At 44.6% G+C, this 24,828-nt stretch overlaps 1 protein-coding gene across 1 annotated transcript in view; it reads right to left on the bottom strand.

The window, feature by feature from the left end:
- Positions 1-24,828, bottom strand: part of COL22A1 (collagen type XXII alpha 1 chain) — a 296,104-nt gene that overhangs the window by 93,018 nt on the left and 178,258 nt on the right. The window contains exon 23 of the mRNA XM_077811037.1: positions 11,151-11,204. Within this exon, the coding sequence (XP_077667163.1) occupies positions 11,151-11,204 (54 nt within the window). The remainder of the gene's footprint in view (positions 1-11,150; positions 11,205-24,828) is intronic.

The raw sequence follows: 24,828 nt of genomic DNA, 5'->3' as shown, positions 1-24,828 counted from the left end.
TTTACATAGTATCAAGAGATAAGGGGAGGCAGAGCAATCTAGTAGAGCATAGAACAAAGCCAGGAGAACTGGGTTCTATTCCCAGTTTTGCGAGTGTGACTTCTTGTGTGGACTTAAGCAATTTACTGCCATGCTCTGTGCCTCAGTTTCCCCGTTTGTTAAATGACGATGAAGCCTGCCTCACAGGAATTTTGAGAGGCTGAATTCATGTTTTTAAAGTGAGAGGAGACCATCCCATGAAAGAGGCTATAAAAAAGTGAAGCATTCCCATCCAGTTACCCTTGCACAGGAACTGTGCACACAAACCTTAACAGTGGTTAAGGCTCTTGTGAGCGTTCCTCATGCACCTAACGTCAAAATATCAAAAACAATCACAGAACAACGAAAAGTTCTGAAAAAAATCAGTTCTGAAACACTGAATGAAAAATTTCTACATTTTTGATCAAATGAAAATGTTTTAACATTTCTGAATATTGTTTAAAATTTTGAACTGGCATTTTGAAACATTTTTTTTTTCCAAATGTTGATTCAAGCTGAAATATTTTGTTCAGACTTTCCCAATGGAAATAAAATTTTTTTGAGACAACCACATTCTTCAATGGCAGGTTTCAGAGTAGAAGCCATGTTAGTCTGTATTCGCCAAAAAAAAAAAGGAGTACTTGTGGCACCATAGAGACTAGCCAATTTATTTGAGCATAAGCTTTTGTGTGCTACAGCTCACTTCATCGGATGCATTCAGTGGAAAATACAGTGGGGAGATTTATATACACAGAGAACATGAAACAATGGGTGTTACCATACACACTGTAATGAGAGTGATCACTTAAGGTGAGCTATTACCAGCAGGGATTGGGGGGAACCTTTTGTAGTGATAATCAAGGTGGGCCATTTCCAGCAGTTGGCAACAGCTCAAGCCATTTACAACACACACTTTGCTTCTCTACAAAAGAAAAAGGACACTAAACTATCTAAACTACTACATGCCACAAGGGGCCACAACAGTGGTTCCCTTAATCCACCCAGCAATATTGTTAATCTATCCAGCTATACCCTTAGCCCAGCAGAAAAATCTGTCCTATCTCGGGGCCTCTCCTTCTGCCCCTCCACCCCCATAAACATGATACAGTTCTGTGATGACCTAGAATCCTATTTTTGACGTCTCTGACTCAAGGAATATTTCCAACACACCTCCGAACAACATACTAACTCACAGAGACCTTCCTACCAAGACTACAAAAAGAAGTATTCTGGGTGGACTCCTCCTGAAGGTTGAAACAACAGACTGGACTTCTACATAGAGTGCGTCAGCCGATGTGCACAGGCTGAAATTGTGGAAAAGCAGCATCACTTCCCCCATAACCTCAGCCGTGCAGAACACAACGCCATCCACAGCCTCAGAAACAACTCTGACATCATAATCAAAAAGGCTGACAAAGGAGGTGCTGTTGTCATCATGAATAGGTCGGAATATGAACAAGAGGCTGCTAGGCAGCTCTCCAACACCACTTTCTACAAGCCATTACCCTCTGATCCCACTGAGGGTTACCAAAAGAAACTACAGCATTTGCTCAAGAAACTCCCTGAAAAAGCACAAGATCAAATCCGCACAGACACACCCCTGGAACCCCGACCTGGGGTATTCTATCTGCTAGCCAAGATCCATAAACCTGGAATTCCTGGATGCCCCATCATCTCAGGCATTGGCACACTGACAGCAGGATTGTCTGGCTACGTAGACTCCCTCCTTAGTCCCTACACTACCAGCACTCCCAGCTATCTTCGAGACACAACTGACTTCCTGAGGAAACTACAATCCATCGGTGATCTTCCTGAAAACACCATCCTGGCCATTATGGATGTAGAAGCCCTCTACACCAACATTCCACACAAAGATGGACTACAAGCCGTCAAGAACACTATCCCCGATAATGTCACGGCAAACTTGGCAGCTGAACTTTGTGACTTTGTCTTCACCCATAACTATTTCACATTTGGGGACAATGTATACCTTCAAATCAGCAGCACTGCTATGGGTACCCGCATGGCCCCACAGTATGCCAACATTTTTATGGCTGACTTAGAACAACGCTTCCTCAGCTCTTGTCCCATAAGGCCCCTACTCTACTTGCACTACATTGATGATATCTTCATCATCTGGACTCATGGAAAAGAAGCCCTTGAGGAATTCCACCATGATTTCAACAATTTCCATCCCACCATCAACCTCAGCCTGGACCAGTCCACACAAGAGATCCACTTCCTGGATGCTACAGTGCTAATAAGCGATGATCACATAAATACCACCCTATACCGGAAATCTACTGACCGCTATTCCTACCTACATGCCTCCAGCTTTCACCCTGACCACACCACACGATCCATTGTCTACAGCCAAGCTCTACGATACAACCGCATTTGCTCCAATCCCTCAGACAGAGGCAAACACCTACAAGATCTCTATCAAGCATTCTTAGACCTACAATACCCACCTGCTGAAGTGAAGAAACAGATTGATAGAGCCAGAAGAGTACCCAGAAGTCACCTACTACAGGACAGGCCCAACAAAGAAAATAACAGAACGCCACTAGCCATCACCTTCAGCCCCAAACTGAAACCTCTCCAACGCATCATCAAGGATCTACGACCTATCCTGAAGGACGACCCATCACTCTCACAGATCTTGGGAGACAGGCCAGTCCTAGCCTACAGACAGCCCCCCAACCTGAAGCAAATACTCACCAGCAACCACATACCACACAACAGAACCACTAACCCAGGAACCTATCCTTGCAACAAAGCCTGATGCCAACTGTGTCCACATATCTATTCAGGGGACACCATCATAGGGCCTAATCACATCAGCCACACTATCAGAGGCTCGTTCACCTGCACATCTACCAATATGATATATGCCATCATGTGCCAGCAATGCCCCTCTGCCATGTACATTGGTCAAACTGCACAGTCTCTACATAAAAGAATAAATGGACACAAAACAGACGTCAAGAATTATAACGTTCGAAAACCAGTTGGAGAACACTTCAATGTCTTTGGTCACTTGATTACAGACCTAGAAGTTGCAATTCTTCAACAAAAAAACTTCAAAAACAGACTCCAACGAGAGACTGCTGAATTGGAATTAATTTGCAAACTGGATACAATTAACTTAGGCTTGAATAGAGATTGGGAGTGGATGGGTCATTACAGAAAGTAAAACTATTTCCCTTGTTTATTCCCCCCCCCACACACACACACACACTGTTCCTCAGATGTTTTTGTCAACTGCTGGAAATGGCCGACCTTGATTATCACTACAAAAGGTTTGCCCCTCCCCCCCCCCGCTCTCCTGCTGGTAATCGCTCACCTTAAGTGATCACTCTCATTACAGTGTGTATGGTAACACCCATTGTTTCATGCTCTCTATGTATATAAATCTCCCCACTGTATTTTCCACTGAATGCATCCGATGAAGTGAGCTGTAGCTCACGAAAGCTTATGCTCAGATAAATTGGTTAGTCTCTAAGGTGCCACAAGTACTCCCATTCTTCAATGGGAAAATGTTTTGGTTAAAGAATTTCAACCAGCTCTCTTTCTACGGAAATTAACATAGGGACTCTTCTCCATGCTTAAGAATTTAATTCAGGTGTCTGAAGGCTTTTGAAACCTGACATTGTCCATAATCAGAAGGATGGTTTGCCTTGTGACTTCCCAGTTGGGTACCAGAGATGAGATGATGGGGGATGCGTCCTCCTTTTATGATCTGTCTTGTTTCAAAGGTTGTCAGAGAAAGGGAAATTTATTCTGAATGTTCATGGGTTACTTCTCACAGTCTCATTAACCACAATATGAGGTTCTCCTTCCCCATAGGAAGGTCTGTGAATGCAAACAGAGCACTAGGTACTTTGGCCTGAGCTCACTGTTCTGTAAAGGATTGGGGAAGAGGTCAATGGGTGCACCATTCAGGTGCATATGAGGATATGACGACTCCTCCAGAGAACTGCCATTGAAAATGAAGCTGCACAGATGTAGCTCACATATTGCATGCTGCTGTCCAAAGCCACTTGTACCATTAGAAATGCTTAGACAAATACTTAATCCGTACAACAAAGATGGCAACGCATGTTTATTTAGGCAGCTCATAGATTCTTGTAAATCAAGAGAATACGCCATCATGATCATCTAGTCTGACCTCCTGCACATTGCAGGCTACTGAACCTCATCCATCCACTCCTGTAATAGGTCCATAACTTCTGGCTGAGTTACTGAAGTTCTCAAATCTTGATGTAAAGGACTTTCAGTTGCAGAGAATCCACCATTTACTCTAGTCCTAACCAGCAAGTATCCCGTGCCCCACACTGCAGAGGAAGGCAAAAAAATCCAGTGTCTCTGCCAATCTGACCTAAGTGAAAATTCCTTCCCAACCTTAAATATGGTGCATCATTTAGACCCTGAGCATGTGGGTGAGACCCACCAGCAGGGGTGAAAGTAACTTAAAGGATTTACAGGTATGCTGGAGTCCTGAGGGGGCGTGGCCTCAACCGGAAGAGGGTGTGCCCTTAAATCAAGATTTAAAGGCTCCAGGGTGCTGGCTGTGGCTGGGAGCCCCAGGGCCTTCATATCACCCCAGAGCTAGCAGCTGCAGAGGCAGCTGAGAGCCCTAGGGCTCAGGGGCAAATTAAAGGACCCAGGACTCCGGCCGCTGTGGAGCTCCGGGCTCTTTAAATCACCGCGGGAGCCATGCCGCTGCTACCCCGGGGCTTGAGCAGCGGGGCTTGGGTGGCGCTTTAAAGGGCACTGGGCTCCCCGCAGCGGCCGGAGCCCTGCCGCCGCTCTCCGGCGGTGATTTAAAGGGCCTGGGGCTCCCCACAGTGGCAGGTGCACTGGGCCCTTTAAATCCCCCCTCAAGCTGGGCTCTGGCAGGGATTTAAAGGGCCAGGGGCTTCGACCGCTGCGGGGAGCCCCGGGCCCTTTAAAGCACCACACGAGCCCTGCTGCTTGAGCTCTGGTGGCGCTTTAAAGGGCCTCCCCACAGCAGCCGGAGCCCCGGGCCCTTTAAATCACCACCGGGGAAGCCGGACAGGTCTGGTACGCTGTACCAGACCATACCGGCTTACTTTCACCTCTGCCCACCAGCCAGACACTGGAAAAGAATTCTCTGTAGTAACTCAGAGCCCTCCCCTTCTAGTGTCCCATCTCTGGCCGTTGCTGATATTTGTCATTGTAGGCACTCTCTTCATACCAGCCCATCCATAAACTCATCAAGCTCAGTCTTTAAAAAAATTAGGGTTTTTTTGCCCCACTGGGCTACTCCTCTGATGGTTAGAAACCATCTAATTTCTAGCCTAAACATACTGGTGGCAAGTTTATATCCATTTGTTCTTGTGCCACCATTGGCTCGTAACTTAAATAACTCCTCTCCCTCCCTGGTGTTTATTCCTCTGATGTACTTATAGAGGGCAATCATATCTACCATCAGCCTTCATTTGTTTAAGCAAACAAGCCAAGCTCTGTTAGTCTCCTCTCATAAGATAGGTTCTCCATTCCTTTGATCCATATAACACTTAATCCATATAACAAAGATTGTAGTGCATGTTTTTTAGGCAACTCATCAGTTTATGAGTGAGACAAGCATTGAGGCTAGGCAGAATTATTTGGCTGCTGATATAATGCTAATAAAATACATGGCACTAATGCGAATAGGCCTTTTTCAGCTCCGACTTCTATATTTGTCCTTACTCATCTCCAGGGCCATTCACAGCCATTTAACCTCTGAAATTTCATCTCTTGTTATATCTGCACTAGTTCCATCTGGCAGCCTCATCTCAGGGCTTGACTTCACATACAGCACCACAGCTGCAGAACCTACCGAAGGTGCTACCTACCCCGATGGGAGAGCTTCTCCTGTCACTGTAGTTAATCCACCTTCCTGAGAGGTGGTAGTTATGTTGAGAGGGAAAAGCTCTCCCACCAACACAGTGAAATCTTCATGCAGGGTTAGGTCGGTAAGTCTACACAAGTCTACTCTACAGCTCTATATTAATATAACTGCGTCGTTCAGGGGTGCGGATTTCATAGGTGCTGGAACTAGAAGTGCTGGGGGTACTGCCGCACCCCTTGGCTTGAAGTGGTTTCCATCAGATACAGGGTTTACAGTTTGGTTCAATGGCTCTCAGCACCCCCACTATCAAAATTGTTCCAGCGCCCCGGTGGATTTTTCACCCCCCTGAGCAACATAGTTATATCAATATAGATCTGTAGTGTAGACTTGGCCTCAGTCTCCCATTCTCTCCTCTGTCTGGCCCTCACTGTTGTTGTACCAAGATCCCCAATCCTTTTCACAATGCACCTCAAAACTCCCCTTTTCTACTATGCTTGCTACAACCAGCTGACATATGAACAGCCACCCCTTTGGGGTCCTTCCACCTGTTCTTCACCTCTCTTCTAGCCTGCTGCTCACACCTCCTTACACTAACATTTGCAGTGCTGGACTTTTGTGGAATGCTGCATTACAATACTAAATTGTATTCTCTGCTCAAATCCTGTTTTGTAAACCAAGAGAATAGTAAAAGGATATAGAAAATGACTGTTGGCAACACTGAAAATCAAGGCCCTAAGGGCCAGTAGTCGTGTACATTTAACTTGCATGGCTTTTTAATCATTTTAAGTGCTTGCTGCATCATTCATAATGGACCAGGTCTCTAGTTATTAAGCCAAGTGGCATGATAACTGGAGCACCAACGTTTCTGAACAAAAATTACTGATAACCTCCGGAGGCCATAAGAATGCAGAGGCTTTGTACATTGCAGTTTCTCACTGAGACGATCTTCTTTTCAGCAAAAGACTGTGTTTGCTTAATTTTGTATCTTAGCATAAGGCACAGCCTGGGATTTCTTATGTTTATTGATGAACAAGCTTAATTTCTTCTTTTTGTTGTTTTTATTGGTTTTTATTCAGTCAGTGCAACAAATGAAAACAACATAAAACATTCATCAGGGTTTTTTGGCTTCAATGCTATTAGTAAACTAACAGGCTCCAGATTTATTTTTTCTCCCTTTCCCTGTTTCAGTTCTTATCAAAGATGGTCCTATGCCAATCCCCCCACTTCAAGCACCTTTGAGAGAGTTTGGATTCAGATGTGAGCTTTGCAGTTCAGGCACATCTCTGATTTTTACACAACCCCTTACTAAAGTCTTACCTGGTAAATAGGACTTTAAGAACTCAGCACATTCCAGGGTTTATACTCAAGGTCTCTTTAAAAAGGCAAACAGAAATCAGGAGTGCTTTGGACCTAAGTGGGAGTCTACACTAGATTCCAGATTCCAACAACTGTCAGTACCCAGTTCTGTACCCAGATTCCGAACCCAGATCTGTACCCAGATTCCAGCAACTGTCAGTAATGCAGCTGATTGCACTGGTGTTAAGCTACTAGTGTAGATGGGTTCAGGTGTTTTTATCACGGTGCCAAACAAATCTACTCAGAGCAGGGAGAAAAACTGCCTCGGTTTATCTACGTTAGCTCTTCTCCTACTGGTAGTCTGTGCTAGTCTACACAAGCTCTTATACCATTGCTAGTGCTTGCTGAAATACAAATATTAATTTTGCTTAAATAGATAAGACAGATGTAGCAGACATGCACACAATAGCAGCTCATACACAACCGGGTCTGGCTGAAAAAAATTCCACATTCTCAGAATTAACAAGCTTTTTGGTTGAAATGTTGATGGAAAAAGAGGGGCATTGTTGTCACAAAAGCGCTATCCTATTTTTCGACCAGCTCTTCACACAAGCTGAGAAGTGCCATGTATTTTGTGGAGGGAAGGATGTTATCACAGGCACTGGTGTCATCCCATAGTCTTTTCTCAATGTGTCACAGGATCTTTCCCTTCCTCCTGGACAGCCATCAGAGACGGGCAGGGAGAACAAGAACTGCTGCGAGGTATTCTGCTGCCCCAAGTGAATTTAACTTTCATTCAGTGCACCCCGTCTCCTCCTAGACACAAATCATTCTCATTCAGTGCCCCTAGATAAAGACACACACTCCAGTTCAACCCACTCATGTCCTGCAGCACGTGTGAAAATGTGCTGTTATCCCATTATTGTGTCTGTACTGTGCTCTACCCCAACTCCAACGGGGTCTATACTACTATATCGAAGCTCTGGCAACCGATGCACTGGGGGTCGATTTAGCGGGTCTAGTGAAGACCCGCCAAATCAACTGCACATCGCCCTCTGGTCGATCCCGGTACTCCACCCCAAATGAGAAGAGTAAAGTAAGTCGATGGGGGAGTGTCTTCCGTCGACTCAGCGTGGTGTAGACACCACAGTAAGTTGACCTAAGCTACGTCGACTCCAGTTACATAATTCACATAGCTGGAGTAGCGTAACTTAGGTCGACTTACTGCGGTAGTGTAGACATAGTCGAATTTTGTGTAGAATTTAGAGCAGAAGGCAGAACCTGAGACTGTTCTTTAAGGACCTCGTCTGAGACATTCTCTTTTCCTCTTGAATATTCCCTGAATATTTACTTAAAAGACAATAAAGTAGCAATGCTAAAAAAAATTCCCATAAAAACCTGATATTAAAAAGTGCTATAAGGTGGAAGGTGCTTTTATTATGACCAGATTTGAAGCTCTTTTTATCCAATGTATCTGACAGTCTGCCGTCACATGCACAGCTCAGGGTGCTGTTACAAGAACATGCATAATTTCCTTTATTCTTAAAGTTAATATACCTGGAGGAACAGCAAATGGTCAGTCAATTTAAAAATCCCTTGATGGCACTGGAGTTCTCTCTCTTTCTGATTAACATAAAATTTGCAAGCTTTGTTTTGCTAATGCCAAGGAAAAAGCTGCTTAATGCTAAATCAGCAACCTTTTTCATCATTAACATTGAAATAGCGTCATGAAAGTATATAAAAAACACTGCAGAGCTTCAGTTAAAGTAGAATTATGTTCATTGTGTAATCGTTAATTATTGATTAATTCAGAGGCAGATATCTGGAACTGTATTTTTTTTTTAAAAATTGGGTTGTTCATAATGTCCATAACACTCAACAGGAAGTTTTAATGTCATCCAGGGTTGCAAAGAAACCTTTAAAATGTGTTTGAAAATACATTAATACATTCGCATTCCAGGCAGCTGCTGAACAACTGGTTAACCAGATGCTGCAGAATGAAATGAGTCCCGAAAAGCACAGACATTGCAAAAAGCAGAACCTAAATGGCAGAGTTCTAAATTGGATGTAATGGGCTTCACCTGAACCAATTTAGCAAACCATCGGATTTTGTCTGTGATGGCTTTCACAGTCATCTTAACACCTTAATACAGAACATCCGCTAGAGAATCCATTTCTCGCTGATGTCTCCTAGTAACAAGAGCAGTACTTGCCAGGGGAAATAAAATAAGTATCAGCAAAGCAAAAACAACCAACAGCTAACCATGTCTTATTCACCGTATATATCACCCATCACTGTAGAATCTAGACTCTTCTGTGTTTGAAAGTTTAACTGATTGTAGAGCTAAAATCTCCAATCTTAAGACTGATAATGAATTATTAAAAAGGGGGTGAATGTATTGTTATATTCTCTCCTGGGTACTTAACTGGGGTGTGTGGTCACAAATGGGTCGAGAGGGTTTGTGACCATCCTCCCTTTCCTCATGGTGAGAAGAGAATGGATGTTGTAACAGGGCAGCCACCTCCTGAGAGCTTCCTCATGGCCAGCAGGAGCTCTGCAGTACCCTGGCTCAGATTCCCTCCTCTTCAGGACTCTTTAATAAAACTCCACACAGGCTTTCTTGCTGCTAATACCCCTGCCAGGGCCGGTTTAATAACAGAAATAATTCAAAACAATCCTTGAAGTCCCCAAATGAAATCCATCACTAAAGCTCATACACAGCTCAGGTGACTTTAGCTAGTCCTGGACCTCTTCTGTCCCAGTCTGCTCTGTATTGACACTCAGCACCTAGGCTGGTTTCCCTGGAGTACTGTTCTCCTATAGAGCCTGGTTCAGGGCCTCCCAAAGGAGGCAGCCCCTGTGGTTCCTCCCCCAGACTGATCTCTCTCAGCACTTACATAAGGACTAGGTGTCCTTTAACATGTCCGCTGACTCCTTTAGTCCCATCTCCTCAAGGCGGGAAGCAGGTAATTAATTAGGGCATAGGTGGAGTTGGCCCCATCGCCCCTTAAAGGAGCCACTCATGCTGTGACAATTCCCAAAGCATTTTTCTGTTGCTAGATGGGGTCACTGTATGTAAACAGTTGCGAATCACTGCCCCCTTTGATCATCTAGCATTGCTTACAAAAGCAGCTGGAAAGGAAATGAGAGTTGGAGGCACCAAGCATCAATGTGGTTCCCATGCAGGGCATATAACACCCCATCCTAGAGTCAATGGGGCCAAATTCTGCCTTAATGTACTGCTCATGCAACTCCTCTGACACCTGCAGCAGTCAGAATCTGGCCCAGTATCCTTAGAACAATGGTCTATGAGAGTACAGACCCAAGAGTGGGACTCTCCCTTGCTCTGGAGAACACTGAACTGCAAACACATCCTGTTAAAGGAAGTTCTGTCTCTCTCTTCTTTATCCATCCTCCTCCCCTTCCTCCTCTCAAGGAAAAGTGAACCCCAAAGACCTCCCGGGGATGTGCCACCTGACCAATAACAAAGCAAGGTTAAACAGCCCCTTCCCATGCTGCATTGACAGGGTGTCTTTCTGCAATGATCAATTTGCACAGCCAGTAATTAGCTGAGATGCTGCCCCAAGTACTGTAAACCGAGAGGCTCCCACCCTGGGAAGAGTGATGTAAAAGTGATGTCCAGAGAATGCTCTGGTAGATACACAGTTCAGGTACCTCGTGAGAGAGTGTTAAGGATAATTAAAGTGAATGCGAGACACTGGGCCTGGCTCTCCTCACTCAGACTGGTGTAAATCAGGAATAACTCCATTCATGCTCCTGGAGTTACACCACTGTAAAACTGGTGTAAAGAAAAGGAGAATCAGTGTCACTCATTGCATGCAGCACAGCTGTCTGACTGAGGGCTTCTTAGAACAAATGTTATTCATACAGTTGTGTCCCTTTTTACCAAAACTCTATCACGTCTGGTTTTATTGCCATTGTGTTTCTAAGGAAGAAAGCATAACCGTCACTCACCCGAGGTCCAGGCAAGCCATCGAGTCCTGGGAGCCCAGCTTCACCCTTCTTGCCCTGCGCAGTCAAGAGAAAATCAGACATTACAAACCAGCAGCAGAGACGGCTTCTGACTTAGTCCAGAATCTCTCTTTCAAACACACATGGACCAGCAAAGAAGTGTGAACAGTTAGAATTCACAGGCCAGATTCTGCCCAGAGTTTGTGCACACAGCTCCCAATGACTCCCCTGAGTCTGTAAAATTCTAAACTATGCTAAAATTGCACTGCCAAATTGAGATCTGCTCTGGAAAACAGGGCAAAGCCACAACAGAGCTGGAGTACTAGGACACCGGTGCTATGGTAGAGGTCTGTCTGTAAGCAGATTAAATTCCCTTGAATTAAAACTCAGCCCCATAATGCGAAGACAGGAAAGCCTGGTTTATGGTCATGTTCAACCAGTTCATCTGCACAGTAGTGGAAAAGGTTAATGATTGTTGGCTAGGCACCCACCTCCCCATATCTACCTCCCCATACCCCCTAGTGCACATAAGAGGAGGGCAATCTTATGTACTAAGCATCATGGCCTTTTCTCCACCTCAGAGCCAGCTACTAAGTTTGGGAATTTGATCAGTTCCTTCTACGGGGATGAAGAAACTGACGGGGGAGCAATGGCTGTAGCCAAGACTGTTATGGAAAAGCCAATTAGATACTAAAACCAGTCCTGATTATAATCAGCCTTGGGAGATGGACTCACTTCTGGGGCCTCTACCTCACCCTGTTTCTACCATAGGTTTTTTTTCCAATTACTGAAGAGTTCATACATTCAGCAAAAAAACAACCAAACAAAAAGCCAAACACTTTATCTATGAATGCAAGTGCTTAATATCAAAGATTCCGATTAGAAAAACAATAGCACTCCAGTGACCCCACAGTTAAATAGAAAGTTGACCTGTGAAAGGCTAAGATCTGTTTAAACAAACACATTGTATTGATACAGTTGGTTCTGAGCCAAAATTTCCCCTCTTCCCACTGTTTTGCATGGAGTTGTGTGCGAGCTGTCTGCTCTCTCACCTTAGAGGTGCAGGGAACAATGAAGGGAAAAAATGCAGACAAGAAATGGAAGATGGGATGGATCAGCAATGAAAGCTACCTCTTGGAAGTCAGAAAGTGTAGGGGAAAAGTGAGAACTGCAAAAAACCAAGCAGAGCTGGGCCTTGTAAAGGAAATTAAAACTAATAGTAAAAGGTTCTATAGCCTTATAAATAAAAAGAAAACAAGGAAAGATGTGGGACTGCTAAACTCTGATGATAATCTAGGCATGACCCAGTACCTAAACAAATACTTTGCTTCAGTTTTTAATAAGGGCAATGAAGACCTTAGAGGCAGTGGCATGGTAGCTGATGGAAATGAGAATATGGAATTAGAAATTACCACACCCAAGATGGAAGTCAAACTCAAACAGCTCAATGGAACCAAATCAGGGGGCCCAGATAATCTCTATCCAAGAATGTTAAAGGAACTGGCACATGAAATTGCAAGCCCAACAGCAAGAATTTCGAATGAATCCATAAACTCAGGGGTTGTACCCTATGACTGGAGAACTGCCAATAGAGTACCTATTTCTAAGAAAGGGAAAAGAAGTGATGCAGGAAACTAAAGGCCCATTAGTTTGTCCTCAACTGTATGTAAGGTCTTGGAACAAATTGTGAAAGAGAAAGTAAATAAGGACATAGAGGTCAGTGGTAATTGGGATAAAATACAACATGATTTTACAAAAGGTAGATCATGCCAGACCAACCTGATCCTTCTTTGAGAAGAAACTGATTTTTTAGACAAAGGGAATGCAGTAGATCTAATCTACCTGGATTTCAGTAAGGCATTTGATACAGTCCCAAATGGGAAAATATTAGTTACATTGCAGAAGATGGGGATTAATATGAGAGTTGAAAAGCAGATAAGGAACTAGTTAAAGGGGAGACTACAATGGGTCATACTGAAAGGTGTCCCTCCAGCCTTACCGTTCATTTCTAGTGGAGTTCCTCAGGGATCGGTGTTAGGACCAGTCTTACCTAACATTTTCATTAATGATCTTGGCACAACAAGTGGGAGTGTGCTAATAAAATTTGCAGATAGTACAAAGTTGGGTGGTATTGCCAATACCGACAAGGACCAGAATATCATATTAAGAGGATCTGGATAACTTTGAAAACTGGAGTAATAACAATGGGATGAAATTTAATAGTGCCAAGTGCAATATCAGGCATACAGAGACTAATAACAAGAACTTTTGCTATAAACTGGGGACTTAATCAGTTAGAAGCAACAGAGGAAGAGAAAGACCTGGGTGTATTGGTTGATCATAGGATGACTATGAGCCACCAATGCAATGAGATTGTGAAAAAGGCTAATTCAATCCTAGGATGCATCAAGTGAGGTATTTGCAATAGAGAAAAGGAAGCGTTATTATCATTACACAAGGCACTGGTGAGACCTCATCTGGAATACTGTGTGCAATTCTAGTGTCCCATGTTTAACAAAGATGAATTCAAACTGGAACAGGTGCAGAGAAAGGATAGTAGGATGATCTGAGGAATGGAGAACCTACCTTATGAGAGGAGACTCAAGAAGCTTGGTTTGTTTAGCCTAAGCAAACGAACGCTGAGGGGTGATCTGATTGCTTTCTATCAATACATCAGAGGGATAAATAGCAGGGAGGGAGAGGAGTTATTTAAGTTAAGCGCCAATGTGGACAGAAGAACAAAAGGCTATAAACTGGCCATCAACAAGTTTAGGCTTGTAATTAGACAAAGATTTCTAACCATCAGAGAAGTGAAGTTCTGGAACAGCCTTCCAAGGGGAGCAGTGGGGGCAAAAAACCTAACTGGCTTCAAGACTGATCTTGGTAAGTTTACGGAGGAGATGATATGAGACTGCCTATAATGGCATGTAGCCAATCTGTGACTGATAAGGGCAAATATCCCCAATGGTGCAGTCACAGAGAGAGAGGGGGCAGTGGCTGCCTTCCTAACCAGTGCCCTGTCTGTGGGGCCAGGTGAAGAGATACAGGATGTGGGCGAGTCAGGCAGAGCACGGCACATGGGGCTGCTGGCGGGGTCACAGACTGGGATTTAGAAGGGCTAGTGAGGGCGACACACTGGGGCAGGGGCACAGGAGATAGAGGGATGACAGCATTGAGCTGAGGGCTGAATGGGAGTGGGGGTTGCAGGGCCACATGGGGGCAGTGGGGAGGAGTGGCTGAGTGGGAGTGCAGGGACACATCAAGGTAGGAGGGTTGGCTGAGTGGGAGTTCAGGGACACATGTGGATGCAGGGACACATTGGGACAGGGACGGATATGCCTGACTGAATGGAAGAGGCTAGGGGTCAGTCAGAGTCTGCATGGGGAAGGCTCCCCAACTACCTAACAATCTTCTCCCACCCCAAAAAAAACCTTGTTCCATACTTCTCCCACCCACACCCAACAATTTTCCAGGTTCACTCCCAGGCTCCCTTTTCAGCAATTACTTCTCTCTCCCTCAGCTCCTCCCTTACCCCTGACTCCCCTATGCCTTTGCACTGCTTCTGAGGGGTGTGGGAATATGGTTCTGTATTGTAGTTTAAATGAATTATTACTCAAAGTTCTGTATTAATTTGCCTATAAGAAATCTATTTGTCAAAAAAACATTTCCTGAATTTTGTTGCTGTTGTTGTCTGTATTGTTACAAACATACTTGCTGACAGGTATTTTGAAATGAATTAGCAAAATAATTGAAACTGGCATGATTACATTGTGTTATTTTGATAAATAAAATACGCAGAATTTTAAATTTTTTGGTGCAGAATTTTTAATATTTTGGCACAGAATTCCCCAAGGAGTAAGGAACTCAGCCAGAGGTTAGGGGTCTATTACAAGAGTGAGTGGGCAAGGTTCCGTGGCCTGCAATGTGCAGGATATCAGACCAGATGATCATGATTGTTGCCTTCTGGTCTTAAAGACTAAGAGTCTATGTGTATACCTACCCAATCTGGGAATTACTCCATCCAGCTGCAATGCAGATCTCACCTAAAGGTGAAACTCACCACTGTGCTTTGGGCCAGCACAAACCCAGTGCACCACTTAAGTCTCACTTAAACCTTCAGATAAGGCTTTAGTGGTGCATAGACCTTGTACTGGTCTTCTGCAGAGAGGTGGATTTCAGAGCTTTAAAGGCTGCTGAGCATTCCCACTCATATGCAAGCAAAATGACTCAGGAAGCCTCCACTGAAGTGCTGCAGCTCCACTCCTCCCCAAGCCTGGCTCAGGGGGTGGGTGGGTGGGGAATAAGTAGATGCTTGCCTGGCAATTATAAATATATAGGAATATATATAAAATGTATAGGAATATATAAATATATGTTCTATATCCATACGGCTGATAGGGTAGGCTAATTTGTGGCTGTTACCAGTGGTGCGAAAGGAGCCTGTCCTTCCCTCATGTACTTTGTGCCTTTCAAAATGAGACCTCCCTTAAAGCAACATATAATTATAGAGGCAGAAAGGCAGGGAGACTGGTTTCCCCCATTGTGGGGGAAAGATTTGGCCATTCACAGTTTAGTCAAAAATCAAACAACAACAGAGCTGCTCTGCAATGTAACAGCCCGGCTGGAAGGCAATGAAGACACTCACCAGGAGAAATTATACCTGTGAGAGGAAAGCTCAACGAAATGTCACATCGCCTATTAATACAACAGACATAACCACCAATTATGCTCTGTTCATAGCAAGACTCAGCTAAGTGTATATCAGTGTGTATCCTTTGACTATGTAAGAGGGTATGTTATTTTCCTTGATCAGCAACTTGAATAATAGCACAGTTAAAAATATGTGTTTTATTGAGAATGAATATATTTACCTTGCTGGCAATTACAGTTTTACTCTTGATTTAATCTAAATGATCAATCACATTATTGCTCTTTTTGTTCATTCGCCTCATTTCTATTCCTGTCCTGTTTGTTTCACTTGCCTTTTCAAGGAGAGATACTGTCATTTGCGTAGTCCAAGCACCCACAAAAAGCACAAGCTAATCAAGTAAGCAATTACGCTCAGGAAAGGGGATTAGGGAAGCATGGGGAAATGTTGGGCTATGGATTGGTAGGGGGAGAATTCTAACAGATATTGTAGCATAAGGCTATTTTCCAACTCACTGTACAACAAAGCTTAAGCCTTAGGACACCTGGCTAATTCCAAATAGCCAGGTTCAGTTTTAGAGTAGCCATTGTCTTAAACCAGAGATGGGTTTGGCTCCGGGGTATATGTAGCACTCATAAATTAAGATATATACTGTAGCAGAAATGTAGACTGTTATTTGGGCAAAGAACTGAATGGAATGCCTTTGCTATATTTTCCTATGGCCTGTACTTTTACTGTTTGGAATGGGATACAGCTCAGGGGAGCAAGGTGAAGTCAAAGTAGAGACCGGTGCTCCTAGAAGACTCTCCAGCAGTGGGGCTTTTGTTTGATTCTGACAAAAGTTTTAATAAAATGCTCCAATTTAAAACAGTGCTCTGATCTGAGTGTAACATACAATACAGTGGGGACCAGCCAGTTTGTGGAGCTACTGATGGGGATTCTGGGACAGAGATGAATGAAGGATTCTGGCCACTGGGAAGTACAACCGCTTGGGACGGGTCTTTCCAAGTGTGCTGCAGCCTGACCCTAAGTTGCTGTTCAAATCCCCTTGCTCCCAGCTCTGCCTTCCTGACAGGACCCATTTCCCTCTGCTGCTAGTTACAGATTACTCCCTCCACCTGGAATCAGCAGGGTTCAGGTGGTTCACAACAGGAGGACATAAAAGACTGTACAGAGAAATGGGTAGTCAGCTGATACAGTTTATCCACATTAAGCTATGATCGGGAGGGATGGGGACTAGGTGGGCTTAGGGAGTTGTGAAGATTTTCCTCTGGTGCAAGAGGGAAGAACCAATAAGGGGAAGGGAAAGGATAGTCTGGTTCCCTCCCCCTCCCTCCCCTCATTTAGACTACTGAGCTAAGAATACAGCTGTCCTCAGCATTCTAAGGGTTAAAGCCTGAGAGACTCATTTGACCCATATCAGTTCAACATGTGGATGAACACTGTGTTAATTATTGGGTTAGCTCAATGGTCTGGGTGGAAATCCAAGCTTGCTTTTACCAGCTGTGTTGGAGGAAGTCTAATGCACTAAACCTGATACTGAAAGTTAGGGTTCAACGGAAACAGCATTACTATAGTCTGAAGCAAAATCACTGAGGAAGAGCTGCTATTAGAGAAGTCCACCCATAGCATATACATGGTTCCTTCCTGCACTTTTCTCTTCCTCTCAACACTCACTGGACTGGCCCTCACAACTCAGGGTACCTCTGGGCAATGGTATGTTACAAGACAACATAAGCAATGTGTGCATCGTATCACATCCCAGATCAGGTTTCCAACCTCCAGGTATGCTAGCTAGAATACAACTCTAAACCTTAGCACCTTTGTTGTGTCCAGAATATGCTCCTAGCACAATGGGCCCTGATTCTAATTGGGGTCTGGGGGCTATACTGTAATGTAAATATTAAATTATAATAATTATTGTATGCAGTGTTGCTGTAGTCAGTCCCGGGATATTAGAGAGACAAGGTGGGTAAGGGAATACCTTTTATTGGACCAGCTTCTGTTGGTGAGAGAAACAAGCTTTTGAGCTTATACAGAGCTCTTTTTCAACTCTGAGGAAGGTATTGAGACCTGAAGAAGAGCTCTGTGTAAGCTCAAAAGCTTCTCTCTCTCACCAACAGAAGTTGGTCCAATAAAAGACCAACTTTCTAACAATAATTATTGTTTTATATTAGATCTACTACAACTCACAGCACCACAATCCATTTGTGAAGAACCACACAGGATATACAGAACTCTTCGTGTTGCTGTGACTCCTGAGATGAAGATCCAACAGAGGTGGTCATGTGTGCTTCAGTAAAGCCCGCTGGAAAAAGACTGCTAAATTAAGGTTAGAGAGGATGTCTCATAGAATCCATAAGAACACGTTACATGTCTGAAACTTGACAGAATCCAATACTGAGCTTCACAATTTATAACAAAATAATTCTGTAGTAACATTCCTATCAATAATCTCTATTCAGACAAGGAATTCATCAACTGTGTGTGTATGGTTCTTCTAATAGGTTATCTTCTGCATGATACAACATGAGCAAGGAAAATAATGACATTATTAGCAGCAGTAACCGGGATATTTTGTTGATAAACAAAAAGGCTTCACAACAAACAAGATCATTATGCATAAAAAGAGGAAAACTACTATCTAAAATTTATCCCCATGAGTCACCAATAAATCCTGATCATGAAGCTGCTCCATAGGTTTGGGTACTCAGGAGTTTAGTTAAACTCTCCACAATATTCCTGCATTTCAGGTCCTCAAATGCACTTGTTCTCCTTTGAATTTCCTTTACATTCTCAAGGTGTCTATGAGCACTGTCTTCTGGAGGTCGCTAATCATGATATCTTGTGCTCCTAATGCAGTGGTTCTCAAACTGTGGGTCAGGACACCAAAGTGGGTCATGACTCTATTTTAATGAGTTCGCCAGGGCTGGCATTAGACTTGCTGGGGCCTGAGGGATTCAGTCCGGGGTGATGGGGTTCAGGTTACAGGACCCCTGCCTAGGGCTGAAGCCCTTGGGCTTCACCTTTGGCCCACCTGCACGGGGCAGTGGAACTTGGGCTTTGTCATTGCCCCCCTCCCTGCCCAGGTGGGCTCAGACTTTGCCCCCTTCCCCCGACCCGGGGTTGTATAGTAATTTTTGTTGTCGGAAGGGGTTTGCAGTGCAATGAAGTTTGCGAACCCCGGTCCTAATGTATTCTTGAGCTGCTCATTAATACCCTTAGGGATTGCTTCAAGTGCTCCAATAATCGTTGGGATATTCTTTATTCTAGTTTTCCAAAATCGATCCATTTTGTGGCTGACTTCTTCACACTTCGCCATCTTCTCTTCTTGCTTCTTTTTTATATTTCTGACTGCTAGTATGGCAATATCAACCCAAATGGTCTTATTTGTCTTCCTTTCTACAAGTATTATGTCCAGCCTGTTTGCCTGCACCATTCTGTCTGTGATAATTGCCAGATCCCATGAAAGCTTAGCCTCTTCCTTTCCTTGAGCGCTTTCAATTCAGTGATCATATTACTTCATGCTTTATTTAAATTCACACTTGCCACAGACGCTGCAATGCAGAGACTGGGAGACCTCACTTTATTCTTATTAGTAGTTACGTGTATTCCATAGTGCCTAGGAGCCCCACTCATGGACCCGGACATAAGTTTAAAAAGTACCATTTTAAAGAAACAAAATTCTATTTCCTTGTTGTTTATGATTTATGCTTAATTGCTCCATTCTTTTCCATTGGCCCTGACAAAGTCTTCAGAATGTGAGGTCGAAAAACAGTATGCAGCCGAAGAAGTGAGCTGTAGCTCATGAAAGCTTATGCTCAAATAAATTGGTTAGTCTCCAAGGTGCCACAAGTACTCCTTTTCTTTTTGCAAATACAGACTAACACGGCTGTTACTCTGAACCCTGTCATTATGCAAGGCACTGCATTTAGCCGTATGGAGTGGAAATCTATCAACTGCATGAAAAAACTTGTACAGATACAGACAGACATCATCTTCCTTTCCAAATGCAAACAGATGGACATCGTACCAAAAGGACTGAAGGTAAAAAATCCATTACAATCTACATACCACACAGACTATGCTGACAGCTTGTGCCACACGCTCTCAAAGAAACTGCGGAACAACCTGATCAACATCCTCTACATCAAACAGGGAAAGATAAAGAATGAGCTCTCAAAAATGGATACTCTCTTAAAAAACCAACCTTCCACACAAACTTCCTCGTGGCTGGACTTTACTAAAACTAGACAAGCCATTTACAACACACACTTTGCTTCTCTACAAAAGAAAAAGGACACTAAACTTTCTAAACTACTACATGCCACAAGGGGCCACAGCAATGGTTCCCTCAACCCACCCAGCAATATTGTTAACCTATCCAACTATACTCTTAGCCCAGCAGAAGAATCTGTCCTATCTCGGGGCCTCTCCTTCTGCCCTTCCACCCCCACGAACATGATACAGTTCTGTGGTGACCTAGAATCCTATTTTCGATGTCTCCGACTCAAGGAATATTTCCAACACACCTCCGAACAACATACTAATCCACAGAGACCTCCCTACCAACACTACAAAAAGAAGAATTCTAGGTGGACTCCTCCTGAAGGTCGAGACAGCAGACTGGACTTCTACACAGAGTGCTTCCGCCGACGTGCACGGGCTGAAATTGTGGAAAAGCAGCATCACTTGCCCCACAACCTCAGCCATGCAGAACACAACGCCATCCACAGCCTCAGAAACAACTCTGACATCATAATCAAAAAGGCTGACAAAGGAGGTGCTGTCGTCATCATGAATAGGTCGGAATATGAACAAGAGGCTGCTCAACAGCTCTCCAGCACCATTTTCTACAAGCCATCACCCTCTGATCCCACTGAGAGTTACCAAAAGAAACTACAGCATTTGCTCAAGAAACTCCCTGAAAAAGCACAAGATCAAATCCACACAGACACACCCTGGAACCTCGACCTGGGATATTCTATCTACTACCCAAGATCCATAAACCTGGAAATCCTGGGCGCCCCATCATCTCAGGCATTGGCACCCTGACAGCAGGAATGTCTGGCTATGTAGACTCCCTCCTCAGGCCTTACGCTGCCAGCACTCCCAGCTACCTTCGAGACACCACTGACTTCCTGAGGAAACTACAATCCATCGGTGACCTTCCTGATAACACCATCCTGGCCATTATGGATGTAGAAGCCCTCTACACCAACATTTCACACAAAGATGGACTACAAGCCGTCAAGAACACTATCCCCGATAATGTCACGGCTAACCTGGTGGCTGAACTTTGTGACTTTGTCCTTACCCATAACTATTTTACATTTGGGGACAATGTATACCTTCAAATCAGCGGCACTGCTATGGGTACCCGCATGGCCCCACAGTATGCCAACATTTTTATTGCTGACATAGAACAACACTTCCTCAGCTCTCGTCCCCTAACGCCCCTACTCTACTTGCGCTATATTGATGACATCTTCATCATCTGGACTCATGGAAAAGAAGCCTTGAGGAATTCCACCATGATTTCAACAATTTCCATCCCACCATCAACCGCAGCCTGGTCAACTCCACACAAGAGATCCACTTCCTGGACACTACAGTGCTAATACACGATGGTCACATAAACACCACCCTATACCGGAAACCTACTGATCGCTATTCCTACCTACATGCCTCCAGCTTTCACCCTGACCACACCACACAATCCATTGTCTACAGCCAAGCTCTGCGATACAACCGCATTTGCTCCAACCCCTCAGACAGAGACAAACACCTACAAGATCTCTATCAAGCATTCTTACAACTACAATACCCATCTGCGGAAGTGAAGAAACAGATTGATAGAGCCAGAAGAGTACCCAGAAGTCACCTACTACAGGACAGGCATAACAAAGAAAATAACAGAATGCCACTAGCCGTCACCTTCAGTCCCCAACTAAAACCCCTCCAACGTATTATTAAGGATCTACAACCTATCCTGAAGGATGATCCAACACTCTCACAAATCTTGGAAGACAGGCCAGTCCTTGCCTACAGACAGCCCCCCAACCTGAAGCAAATACTCACCAGCAACCACCTACCACACAACAGAACCACTAACCCAGGAACCTATCCTTGCAACAAAGCCCGTTGCCAGCTGTGCACACATATCTATTCAGGGGACACCATCACAGGGCCTAATAACATCAGCCACACTATCAGAGGCTCGTTCACCTGCACAGCCACCAATGTGATATAGGCCATCATGTGCCAGCAATGCCCCTCTGCCATGTACATTGGTCAAACTGGACAGTCTCTACGTAAAAGAATAAATGGACACAAATCAGATGTCAAGAATTATAACATTCATAAACCAGTCAGAGAACACTTCAATCTCTCTGGTCACGCGATTACAGACATGAAAGTTGCGATATTACAACAGAGAAACTTCAAAACCAGACTCCAGCGAGAGACTGCTGAATTGGAATTCATTTGCAAATTGGATACAATTAACTTAGGCTTGAATAGAGACAGGGAGTAGCTAAGTCATTATGCAAGATAACCTATTTCCCCTTGTTTTTTCCTACCCCCCTGCCGTTCCTCAGACGTTCTTGTTAAACCCTGGATTTGTGCTGGAAATGGCCCACCTTGATTATCATATACATTGAAAGGAGAGTGATCACTTTAGATAAGCTATTACCAGCAGTAGAGTGGGGTGGGGGGAGAGAAAACCTTTTGTCGTGGTAAACACCCATTTTTTCATGGTTTGTATGTATAAAAGCATCTTCTGTATTTTCCCCAGTATGCATCCGATGAAGTGAGCTGTAGCTCACGAAAGCTTATGCTCAAATAAATTGGTTAGTCTCTAAGGTGCCACAAGTACTCCTTTTCTTTTTGCGAATACAGACTAACACGGCTGTTACTCTGAAAACTAAAATACAGTAGATCACACTGGACATGCATGTAGGAAGCTGTCCTCTCATTTCTAAATGGGATTTACTGTCTCAAGGTTAATTAAATTCGCCTCTTGGTTTCCTATTGCAATTTCAGTGAGGTAAGTGGAGTTACACTGATCTCTGTGAGAAGAGAATTTGACCCTTGGATTCCAGATAGCGATAAATAATCCTCAGAACCTTATGTCCTTAGGTCTGATTACCCGAAGGTCTGCATGCTTTTCTGAAGTGCAGACTGTCTGTACTTTCTGAGTCTATTAAACTGCGTGGGACACTTAGCAAGGACAGACCTGTCCTATTTCCAACTTATCCAAATATTTCAGCACCTTCAAGTTGGAGCTCCAGCAACGGGCAAAGGGGAAGACGGCTTTTATCTTTCCAAACGGTTTCTCTCATATTAAATTCCACAACCCATATATGAACAAACTAAAGTAAATTCAGACTCTCATAATTGCATGTAGTCTAAGGCAATTGCAGTGAGATCTACAGTTCAAAGATGAGGGACAGATGAGAATGTCAAACTTTCACTGTTCCCACTGTGCAGTCTGGTTATGAGGATGTCAGTGTAGAAACCTAGACCTTGACTGCCTGTAACACAGAGATAGTCAGAAATTCCTGGCTGATGAATCAAACACAACAGTGTTGCTTGGTCTAGGTTTCAATTATTATTTACTAGCCCCTAGAGTGGATCAGAGTATTCACTGATGAGAGGCTGTAGGTTAGTATTTCAGCAGATGTGGGAGGAGATTCTGTGCAATTTCCATACACCATTAAAAGATCCTTCACTGCCTCTCACTAAAGATGGCTGTCAGACAAGTCCTTGTAAATGCTAACAGCTGATCTGCCACATTAGCTAATACTCAACGCAGCTCCACTGTGGGGCTGCTAAGGCCCTGTCCCTGGGCAACAAGGTTAGTGAAATCCCTGAATAGATGCCCAGTAAAGGGCCATATAACAGAGCAGTCTCACTGCTGTGGCACCTCTTGCTGGTCATACTGGGAACTAGCTCTCCGGGACCACCTAGCAGTGCCTCACTTGCTGTTACTTCCATTTCTTCCACCATCTGGACCCGTGTTGCTCCTGGACTGCAGCATCCTCTTCGGGACATGGCCCTCTGGCTGTGCCCCAGTCCACTGTCTCCCCACTTTTGGGGGACAGGCAGTCCTCAGTCCCTCCACTTGCCTCAGTGGCCAACTGCAGTCTCTAGTCTAGCACCGGGCTTCAGGAGCCAAATGCAGTCTGGATTTAGGCCACTCTCCTCATGGCAACTAGGAGTAAAGGGAGGGACCCAGGCCCACCCGCTACTCTGGGTCCCGGCCCAGGGACCCTATAGCTGTCAGCCGCTTACTGCCCCTTCTCCTATTCCCGCTGCCTACTTTTCCTGGGCCACTTTCTCTGTAGCCCTAGCATCTTCCCTGCCCTTGCTTCAGAGCCTCAGTCTGGCCATGGGCAGCCTCTCCTATTGCTCCGCTACCCCACCCAGCACTGCAGTACCGCCAGTGCTCCTCAGCAGACAGTCCTTCCCTTTTACCCTCCAGGAGGAGACTGCCCCTTGCTCTGCTGAGCAGTCCTTTATATATGGGCTGCTCCAGCAAGACTTCTCTTGATTGGCTCTCCCAATGAGCCCTTTCCTGATTGGCAGGGTTCTGTGCAGCCTCTCCAAGGCCACCTTAACCCTTCTCCTGCCGGTTTGGGGCAGCCGCCCCACCACAGGCCCTTTGTACATAGGTACACCATTACCATTAAACTAAAAGCTCACGTGCATACTTTCCTAACTGGGGGCTCTGGGATCACTGGTGAGTGTGTGTGTGCAGGATGGCTGATTTCTGAAATGTGCCACATTCATCTCTGGTGCAACTCCACTGACTTCAGCAGAGCCCAGTGCCGCCACCGCTCCCTGGTGTATTGAGGGAGCACTCTTGCTTCTTCACCCTTTGGTGGAATGCAGTACACCCTCCTCTCTGCACTGGTCTTGCTCCATAGGATTGGGGGGCAGGCCATAGTCTCCCACACCCTTTCCCTTCCCAACACTTCCTGGGGCAACATGCATCCCAGTGATGTGCAGAGACTGCATTTCCATTGGGAG

This window comes from Eretmochelys imbricata, chromosome 2, assembly GCF_965152235.1.
Source record: "Eretmochelys imbricata isolate rEreImb1 chromosome 2, rEreImb1.hap1, whole genome shotgun sequence".
NCBI classification, from domain to species: domain Eukaryota; kingdom Metazoa; phylum Chordata; order Testudines; family Cheloniidae; genus Eretmochelys; species Eretmochelys imbricata.
This window is presented reverse-complemented; position numbering and strand designations above follow the sequence as displayed.